The 10,631-nt window shown below is 39.0% G+C and overlaps 1 protein-coding gene across 3 annotated transcripts; it reads left to right on the top strand.

The window, feature by feature from the left end:
* The first annotated feature begins 131 nt into the window (after window positions 1–131).
* LOC137601209 (glucocorticoid modulatory element-binding protein 1-like) lies at window positions 132–9,442 on the top strand. 3 transcript variants are annotated; one of them, XM_068323290.1, is made up of 11 exons: window positions 132–307; window positions 1,385–1,526; window positions 2,600–2,649; window positions 4,165–4,283; window positions 4,407–4,510; window positions 5,058–5,242; window positions 5,511–5,660; window positions 7,434–7,571; window positions 7,735–7,842; window positions 7,924–8,022; window positions 8,127–8,340. In XM_068323290.1, the coding sequence occupies exons 2-11, from the start codon at window positions 1,402–1,404 to the stop codon at window positions 8,195–8,197; spliced, it is 1,149 nt and encodes a 382-aa protein (XP_068179391.1). In that variant the 5' UTR covers window positions 132–307; window positions 1,385–1,401; the 3' UTR covers window positions 8,198–8,340. The 3 variants fall into 3 exon arrangements, with proteins under 3 accessions (XP_068179391.1, XP_068179392.1, XP_068179390.1); XM_068323291.1 differs by lacking the exon at window positions 8,127–8,340 and having other exon boundaries at window positions 7,764–7,842; window positions 7,924–8,062; XM_068323289.1 differs by having other exon boundaries at window positions 133–307; window positions 7,924–9,442.
* Window positions 9,443–10,631: the final 1,189 nt, after the last annotated feature.

Genomic DNA, 10,631 nt, shown 5'->3' with positions numbered 1-10,631 from the left:
ATTGTGTTTTAGTCTAAAACTACCAAGAGAAAACAGCTCATTAAATTCACATTTTCTGACCTCATTTGGGATAGAATGCATGCTTCCAAATGCTTCAGACGTGCTCAAACTAGGCCGCGCACTCACACATGAGAGCAGTTGGAGCGATCCGTGCATCGCGTGAGAACGAACCGCTTCTCGTGACAGAGGGACAGATGCTTCTCAGGCGAACGCCGCCTGCACTGCAGGAAGTGGAGCGCAGCGTCACGGCGCATGCTCTAGTGTCACTCCGACAAGCTGAGGATGAATAATCTCCCTCTCTAATACGGTAGGTAAAACTCTTTGTATTTTTTAAAGTAAGAGCCACTATGTTTTTAAGTTAGAAAATAGACCCAGCGGGCTTTTGGTCCCCTCTGTGGAGCAGGAGCTCGCGTTGTGGGTCAGGGTGTGCGTGAGGCGCACCGACTGACGTCAGTTTGAGAGGGTGAACGCAAATAAGAATGACACCCGCAAATGTCCGTATAGGTGTTAATGATCCATCCAGGGCTAGATGACATCAGCGAGAAACAGGTTGATCAGTTTACTGTAGAATGCAGCTCTCCGGATGGAAACGTTGCCTGTTCTTTTTTTTTTTTTTACCATGGAGTATATAGCACTGTCTGTAAATATTTTTCCTGTACTTTTATAATAATAAGTCTTAAACGCATCAACTGCTATGCTGGTATAAAAATATTTTGATCAAAATCACAGCAACTACAAATTATCTAGATAATTTATTGTTTATCTTCCTCCTAATTCCTGACAAGACGTAATGATAGTTCACTTTGGCCCCTTTAAAATGTGTTTATGGGCATTAAACGATTTGCCATATTGCCAATAAGGACATGCATTTACCTCATTGTAGCAGTTTAACTATAATCTTTTCAGGAATAGAACAGACTAGTGGTTATATAACTGTCTCCAGACTGCAACTGTTCATGTAAAAAGGGATATCAACTGTGAAGATTGGATTTTGTATCAACAGTTAGACTTTTTTTTGTTATAGAAAAGAAGTTATAGAAATGTTAACCAAGTTATAGAAATGTTCCCTAAAGTAATGCTTGCATAACAGTACACTACTTATTGCACCAGTTTCACAATTCAGCTCTTATAACCTTTTAGTTTACAACCATTTAATATCTTTAGTCAAATCAGTTCTATGCATTCTGAACACCAGTGTAGGAAACAAGCTCTGCTTATATGAGGATTATGTTAATAAATCCAGCATAGACTTGTTTTTGACTGTTGTATGCCAGGAAAGAAGTCAGATGGGGGAGGTTTTCACTGACTTGCATATGCATTAAATAGTATCCCTGCATGTGTAATCTGGATGTTAATGTGCATTCTTGGCTCGCCGTGCTTGCAGCTCTGTGCAGAGTGGTGATGGCAGGTGCTGAGGTCATTGTATCTTCAAGGGATCTCATGACAGTGAAAGAAGAGGAAGGTGATCCCAGTGGCATTGACCACAGGACTCAAGTCATCCTGCATCTGCAGCCCATCCTGCATGGGTAATGTAACTTAAATTATTTATGGGCCGATATATATTTTATTTTGTGACAAAATTAAGAAAATGTACATATGTTTATACCAGTGACGTGCGGTGAGGTTCATGGCTGGTGAGGCACTGTTGTTGGTAACAACAAACATGTTGTTACCTACATTTTTTGTTTATATGTTACGTTTACTTATAAATGAAGTCCACGCGCCACTCCTTCTGAACAAAAGCAGCGAAAAAAATTATATAGTAAGGCAAGGCGAGCGGAAAACAGATGAATGGCTGTAGTTTGCTGTCACTTCTTCTACGGCCGAGGAAGAAGACCCCTTGGCCGAATCCCTGGGATCACCAGTGCCCCCTACCAATGAGGCACGACATCATCGTGCCTCACGTCATGCCTTGTCACAGCGGTTTCAGGACCGCTCAACTCAAGAAAGACGTTATACTCATGCAGTTGTTGACAAAGAACACTGTACATTATGGAAATTTATTGCATCGAGCAAACGTGTTTGAACATTTTAGTAGGAACATATAGAGAGATAGCATAATGGTCTCATTGTATAGCATACCAGCACAGCTAGTCGAACCATTGATCAATCCATGGTGTGGCTCGGCTGGCTGGTGCCTCACCGCAGGTCTCTTCTCAGTATTTCAGCGGTAAATGTGAAAATTCAGCGATTTTGAGTAAAAATAACCTAAAATTGGTGATGTTGAATATAAAATAACTTTATAATACTCATCACTGGATAAATATAACCATTTAATTTATTTCTTACATGTTTCATTTTTTTCTCTCATCATGGCAGGTGAGGCCGTGCCTCACCTGCCTCCCTTGACCGCATGTCTCTGGTTTTTACTTTTTCAACATGATTTAACATTTTTTTCTTTTATTATTCACAGCAGGTAAATCATGTGACATAATTTTATGTTAATATCTGTCCATAATCTATATAAAGCAGTGTTGAGTCAATGAAAGTGACCGTTATGTGAAGAAAAATAAAAACGCGTAAGGTCATGAAAGGTTAGTGATGCAATATTTTGTTAAGCAATTGTTTGGTTAATATGAGCATCTGTCGCCCCCTGCAGGGACATTGCTGACACTGCCACCACAGTCCTGGCCATAGAGGCCCATCACGGTATGTGACATTGAGACGCTTCACTCTAATCTGCACAATTTAGACAGAGGTACGCAGTTGGGGACAAAATCACTAAATACTATTTCAGTGCTCAAGGTTTAATGGAAGAGCATACTATTCAGTAACTAATTCACGCAAGGCCCATTCAAATATCTCAATACAAAACAGATATAAAGTGGTTTTCCGTATTCGACACAAAACAGTCACTAGCATGAGCACAAACATCGCTGTTGTAGCACTGTACTGGCCTTTAAAGACCTACTCCAGCAATAGGGGTCCAATTTTTTAAAAATCTGTTAAAGGTTAAATTTGCACAAGACTCTATGTTTAAATTGAAAGACTTTGGATGCTGCTGAGCCAGGCATACAAGAAAAGTCTAGATAAACTAAAGTTTGGGATGCTGCTCTGAGGAGTGATGAAACAAAGCTCTAACTTTTCAGGGCCACGGATCAGCGGTATGTGCAGAGGAAGAAATGAGGCATACTGTACGTTGAAAAGATATAGTGTACGTGGTGGCTCACTCAGCTCCCTCAGTCTGCTTTGCTTCCGTTGGCTCTGGAAACCTGCAGCATGCAGTGAAAATGATAGATTTCATTAAGTATCAGGAAATCCTTCTTGTCATCTGTGGGGAAACTGAAGCTTAAGTATCACTGGACATTCCAAAAGGACAACCATGCCAAGCAGACTCTAAAAAAGGTTCTGGAACATTCTTTAGTATCCATCATAATTGCTTGAATACCATAGAAAACCTCTTCTGGGATTTGAAGAAGGAGGTTGCAGTCCATAAACCAGGACTATTAAAGAACTAGAAGCATCTGCCGGAAAGGAATGGGATAAGTTTCCTCAGGAACACCACCAGAACCCACAATGTGGTTAGGCATCATATTTTCGACATGATGTAACAGCTGAAGGGTCTCTACAAAGTATTACAGATATATTATCATTAAGGGGTTGAGTCAATCTGAGACCCTAACCAGTCAGTAAAATAGTTTTTTGTGTAATCTATTATATTTGTTGTAATTATCCATTTATACTTTTTTTATTCGATCTGACTATTTGAAATAATTGGGAGTTTTTCCCCGCTGCTGTCGCTTATGCTTGCTCTGGAGGGTTCAATTGGGTTTTTCTGTCTTTTAAAGCCCTTTGAAATGTCTGTTGTCATGATTAAGCGCTTTATAAAGAAAACTTGATTGATTGATTTATAAGTTGATTATGTTGTTAATAAACCTAAACTAAAATGAGGGTTGAATAAAATAGTTTTAAAATGTATAGAATTCTTTACAACACTGGATGTATTATTTATGCATGTATTATTTATGAAAGTATCACAATATTGCCTGGGCTGCACACCTTTTTTACAATGATATTTTTGATTATGTTGTCACATGATTTCTATGTCCACAAGCAGGTGGACAGGTATTCTTATCAACACATTAGACTTGATGATTCTGTTTACTCTAAAACTTTTCACAACTGCTGGAAATGCTTCTAACCTTGGTTTCTCAACATTATAAGACAGCAAAGCAGGAGGAGAGGAGATTGAGTATGGCTACCCCATCACCTGTGGAGACAGCAGAGCAGTTCTGCTATTTAAGAAGTTTGTGTGTCCTGGAATCAACGTCAGATGTGTCAAAGTAAATATATTCTTAATTGATCATCAATACAGAATGACTTAGTTAACAATACACACTCATGTAGACATGATGATCTTCATATCTTGTCTCATATCTTATGTTTTTTTTTCTCATTCCTTACAGTTTAATGACCAACTCATCAGTCCAAAGCAGTTCGTACATCTGGCAGGGAAAGCCACTCTGAAGGATTGGAAAAGGGCCATCAGACTTGGAGGGGTAATGCTCAGGTAGATTGTATGAAAAAAGAAGAAAAAAAAAATCGGATGTCTGTTCTTTTCCTCATATCTGCTGTGACACACAAGAATGCAGCTCTGTTAAGGAAGAGATCCACTCCACTGTCCTGGGGGTAAAGTGACAGACTTTAAGGCTACAATTTATTGCAGTCAACAGCATATTTCACTTGTGTAATTTTCACTTGCGTCAAGTCTGTCTGTTTCGGGGGTTTGCAGTGCATTCAATGAGTAAGCCACATTATTATCAGAGCCAGATCAAATAACATGCAAGCAAACTGCTGAGTGATGTTTCTCACCCCTTTATCATGTTTGCACTTGTTCTTTTGTTACAGCGAGTCAATATACCAGCTCAATATCTGCCCTTTACATCTTCATTCCTCTAGAGGTTAGCTCAATGGACTTAGCGTCAAGCAAACTTATTTAAAATTCAATTGTTGAACAGATTCAATCCATACTTTCCCGACTTCTCTGCAGCTGTGAAACAATAATATTTTCTTGGATTTCATGTATTGTGATCTTTAATTTGCTTCTCCCCACACAGGAAAATGATGGACTCTGGCCAGATCGATTTCTACCAGCATGACTCGGTGTGCAGCAACACCTGCCGCAGCACCAAATTTGATGTGCTGATCAACAGCACACGGGCTCCTCCAGTGAACGTGAAGCAGCAAAGCCCGTCTTGTCTGGCACTTCCTTCTTCTCGAGGGCAGGTGTCTCTCCTGACAGGTAGAGTTCAGATGGCATTTACTGTTTTATCTTTTTCTATCCACATATGCTTCATTTCCTGTTTCTTAGTATATCAAAAGGTGATGAAGATAAAAACTTAATTATTAATAGTGTTATTTACTGAAACATTGATAGTGAAACATCATTATTAATTCCTGACATCTTAAGGGTAAGAACAAGCACACGTCGAACAAAGCAGCACCTTTCTAATCGAGCAAGTGCAGCTCTCACAACATTCACAGTACATCCTTCTCTGTGGTAATTTTAGGAGAGGTTGTACACAATGCAGCAGACACAGAGGAGCCTTTGGGGGAGAAGTTCAGCACAGCATCAGAGTGGACCTCTGTTTCAGCCTGGCCTGTAAATCCCATGTCGGCCAATGGACGTCCTGCAAAGAGAAAGAGGGCTAACACACCTGGTATACAAAAGAAAGAAGATACAGTCGTAAAACTGCTGAACAGGATATACTGTATATTTATGTGTTATAACTTGCCTGTTTAAACATTAGAAGTAAGGTTTACTTCTGGCAGCCAGAAGCTGACCAAGGTCTTTGGCCTAGAGGAAAATTTGAAAGTTATGTTTTTATTACTGGAAGATGCACACATTCATCGTCCTGACCTTCAATCCTCAGGGGGCCACACTTTCATTAGTTGTGTCCTTTTAAAGGATGTGGCCATCTATTTGAAATACTATCTAACTGGATGGATAAGAAATCAAATTTCAACCATCATTAAATGAATAATAAATGAAAAAAAGAAAAACAGAAAAAAATGTCAACTGTGAATATAATCATCAGTTGACCTACAGGCCTCTCAATTGTTTGTTCCACACCTCTTGCAGCCTCTGCTGCTTGACACTTCTGATAAATTGAGCGAATGAACCTCTGAATCTGCAGTTAAGGGATATTCTTCCATTCCTGCAGAATGGCTTTAAAAAGTTGCTGACCACCGGAAGGCAGAGAATCATGTCCCGTTATATTACCATCGACAGAATTTGACATTTCTAACTGTGGCTATTTCTAACAGGGACCTGAGCTTTGATTTAAGGGCTTTTAAAGGTGACCTGATGAGACACCATTCCAACTGGAACACAGTGGGTAACACAGCCTCAAGCCATCTTTTGTGTGAATGGCAAATTTCAGTGCCTCACTGCACAAGCATTATTGCTTGTCATGGGGTTTAAAACAAATTGACAACCCTCAATGAAAGCACTCAGCCCTTAGTTATGCTCTATCTCCAGAGGTCTGTATATATTAATGTGTATTCCCACCATGGAGAGATAGATGGATTTCACATCATATATCTGTAAGTGGGCTTTGTTATATTCTCTCTGGAAATATTGGATTTATTCTGATCAACACCGAAGGAAATGTCAAACTGGAAGATTTTTTGCAAGATAAGATATCAAGCCCTCCTGACATTTCATGACTATTTTATACTCAAAGTTTGCTCAGTTTTGTGAAGATCCAAAGTAATTTTCAGCCTTACTCCAATCTGTCCTGTCCTCCTTTCTCACCTCTTAGAATACCTCTTTCCAAAAGTCTTCTCCTTCTTTTCTCACTTTAACTCTGTGACCCATTTAACGTGTTCTGAGTGCCACACCTCTTCCATTTCCCCTATCTAGTTATATCTTTTCTCATTGTTCCTCCAACCTTGACACTTCTTCCCATGTTTCACTCCACAGTTTATTGCTCGATTTCAGTTCTATGCCTCTCCAGATCTCCAGATCTCACTTTCAGACATTTTCTAGCCTCTATACACACATTTTTTATTATCATCTGCCATGAACCAAGTGAGGCGATGGATGTATGAATGGATTGTCTGTCTGTCTGTCTTGTCTGTTCTTCACATACAATTTAAAAGAATTTCAATTGTCAGGAACAACTTAGATAACTTCTGTCTTTCCCTCTTCAACTACAAAAATGCATGCTTTCTCAAACATATTCAAATCACCTCAACAATGACTTGTTCAGCCACTCTTCTCTTTAAAGTCTTTAAGACCTATTTTACTAAACTACTTTTTGGGGCTGTTTTACCATTGAGCAAAAAGGGCAATTAACCATAAGCAAGAACTGAACCCGTGGTTCCCACGTGAATGGCTACATCCTCTGTGCGCACATGTGGCACATGAATAAACACGTTTGTACACAGTTTGCCGCATATGATGATGTCCACCATGACAATCCCTCCAGATGGAGTACTGAGGCTGTGGAAGAGCGTGACAGATGCAGGTCTTATGGGGGCAGTCCTGTCCAGTCTCCAGAGTGAACTCTTTGCTACTCTTAAAGGAGTGGAGGCTCGCAGTGAGAACTCCAGCCTGCATGAGACAGGTGAGGTGTGAACAGACGGAAATGCTTTAAATAAAGTCATGCATTAATATTTTCACAAATGGGTTCATCAGCTACCATGTGGCTGGTTTGAGTAGGAAATTAATTGACATTGATTTTTGTTTGATTTGGTGTAGACAAGCTTTCACTGGGTTTGTTTTGTCAGATGCCGTTATACTTAATTCCCTGTGTAAGATGTTTGGACTTTTAGACTCAGTGAAGCAGGCTTTGGATCTGAAGCTCAGCCAGGATGAAGTCCATAGGAAAGACCACGGTGAGAATACCACTGAAGCTCACATACACCACGCACTGTGATATCCCACTGGTTTTCATGAACTAATATGTTTTTTCTTAGGGTCCGATGAGATTTCGGAAGACAAAAGAAAGCAGGGTTGTGATGAAAGCACAACTAACAAAAAGAAGACTTTGAAATGCCTTCGCCCTCGGCTTCACAGTGAGTCAAACAGCCTAAGCCCCAGCTTTCTGTCCCCCGTCAAAACAAGCCCTGCAATCCAGCCTTGTTCTGGAACTGGTTTATCTGCTACATCTTATACTCAGCTCAGCACCAGCCCTCAACCCTTCCCTCATTTCCCGGCCTCCATCGGCCAGAGTCACTACACCAGAGCTGACAGAATGGACCATAGAGCCACACACGAGAGGCAGCATGAGCTCAATGAGACGAGAAACCAGGAGAAGCTTCATGGGTGTAAACAGGAGGCTGAGAAGAAAAAAGGTGACTCAGGAAATCACAGAGAACCCATACTGAGGACTCAAGAAGACCCGCAGCTTGGAGGGGAGGAAATAGAGAATAAAGAGGGCTTGCATGTTGTTGAAAAGGTGGTTAAAGGAAAAATGACATTAAAGAAACATAGAAGTAAATAAGAAGAGGGAGTGTGTCCAAGAATAAAAAGATGAGAGATTCAAATCAACTTAGTCAAACTTTTTTTTTTTTTTGTATTGTCATATCTTGTGGTCACTTCGGTTGTCTTAACGCCAGTGGACACAAGTGTAGCTTTGTTCTCCTGGTAGACATGTTCAAGAAAAACCTTCTGGATATGCATTTCAAGAACAACTCGGCAATAACATCATCTGAAACAGCTCTTCTATTCCCAACTGAAAATTAATTTGCAACCATTTCTGATATATTTTATCAATAATTTAAGTCATTTCTTTCCCGTAGGCCAGCAATTGACTGTTCCAAATTTGTTAAATGTAAATGATTGTTAAGTTTTTTTCCAGTTTCTATAAAGATTACTTTCTTGAATGATTGAAAAAAACACCCCATAGTTTAATTGATAATGTAAATATTTATTAGTTGCCCCAAAATCTAAATTTATCTTTGTTTATTGATTATTCTGTTATAAACCAGGTATGTTCTGCAGTTTTTAAAATTTCCTAAGATGCCTTTTACATTCAATATTTACCTCATCTTAAAGTAGTTGGCTACTTTTTCAGGTATTTGTGATAAAAATATTCTCATACTTTTGTAATTGATTGCTTATGAGATTTGTAATTAAAAAAACAAACGTTGTGAGTGTCATTTATGTATCGAATTTGATGTACAGTAATGTTAATTTGTGACATATTCATGCTTGCTTTTAGGTCTTTGTTATGAGTCCTCAGATACATCTCTAGACATTCAATGTATGGAGATAAGACATATTTTTGACAGGGAACACTAAATATAAATTAAAAATTGCAACTGTTGTCATGCGTGAAGTAAATAATCTTGTTAATTTATCTCACCCTTCACATTATGATGAAGATGAAATTGTGTCGTGCACATGAGACTGTGATGAAAGGGAAATGGAATTGATGGTCCAAAATGATGATGAATACATTTTAAATAAAAACCTTTTTGTTTGATATTTTAACGGAGACATGTTTTCAATAGTTATCTGACTTATTGTTGATGAGAATTGTAAAGATTATATTTCACTGAATTTTTGGCATCATAGATGATTTGTTTTCACTGATGTAAGCTATCAGATTTGTTTTTTGAGATTCAGCATGATTATTCTGCCTTCCTTCTTCTTGGTATTAATGGTTCATTTCTCTTACTTTCATGTTCAGCTATCTTCCAGTGTGAATACCATGTTAGTTTGGTTCCATTCATAAACACAGAAGGTCATAGATTAATCCAATAAATCATACGGGAGGGAAATCTCTGCTTCTCTGGGTTCACCTTACAATCACGTGAGACCTGTGTGCACCAAGAAATCAATCACTGATGTCAAAGAATCATTTTCTGTCCGACGATGATTGAAATCGACTTTTGTTACATTGCTGTTTGATGTGTGGCCAAATCAGAAGTGCTCCATGTTTTAAGGTTCTACCTCACCAGTAACAGTGAACATCAGCATCTATGATTCACAGTCTGAAGAACTGCTTTGCTTGTATGGTGGGCAGTAATGGTTTAGTAGCCAGCCTAATCAGAACTGTTATGATAAATTACTGTATTGCAAATACAACTTCCTGTGCACATTTTATTTTTGAGTGATAGAAGATAAAATGCCTTTTCTGTATAATACAGTCGTCAGCATCCCTGCTGATTCTGTTAGGTTTACTGTAAATTAAAGACCAAAATACTTTCAGTTTTAAGTAACTGACTACTGTGTGTCTTAAATAAGGTGCAAAATGACTGCCATGTATCAAGCAGGTGTAATTACAAGTACGCATATGCTGTGCTTTTTTGCTTAAATTAAGTAATTTGCTGAGCAATCTCTGTCCATCTGTCATTCAGGGCTAACAACATTAGAGACTGAAATGTGTACTCATGCTGGAAGCCGTCGATGCATCTGTTGGTCCCCTTTAATTGAATCCATATCTTTAATGTTCTCACACAACAACAAAATGAGTGATGAATAGACTCCATTATGGCATCTAGATCCAATTGAGATTCCTTCAGCCACAGTTAAATGTGTCAGCCCGGCTATGTTTTAACACCATTTCGACTCACGCTGAGCAAAGTCTGCAGCATCAGCAATAGCGCAAGATGTTTAATTTAAAAGATAAATCTCTCAGCCTTGCTAATGTTTTAAGGATGTGTAAGAGGACACCTTG

This window comes from Antennarius striatus, chromosome 9 (genome assembly GCF_040054535.1).
Source record: "Antennarius striatus isolate MH-2024 chromosome 9, ASM4005453v1, whole genome shotgun sequence".
Classification (NCBI taxonomy): Eukaryota; Metazoa; Chordata; class Actinopteri; order Lophiiformes; family Antennariidae; genus Antennarius; species Antennarius striatus.
This window is presented reverse-complemented; position numbering and strand designations above follow the sequence as displayed.

Excerpts from the sequence above, each read along its gene's own strand:
- LOC137601209 (XM_068323289.1), top strand. The coding sequence starts at position 1,402 with ATGGCAGGTGCTGAGGTCATTGTATCTTCAAGGGATCTCATGACAGTG. Across the intron at positions 4,511-5,057 it reads CTTGGAGGGGTAATGCTCAG|GAAAATGATGGACTCTGGCC; the intron begins GTAGATTGTATG and ends CTCCCCACACAG. Across the intron at positions 5,661-7,433 it reads AAAGAGGGCTAACACACCTG|ATGGAGTACTGAGGCTGTGG; the intron begins GTATACAAAAGA and ends CAATCCCTCCAG.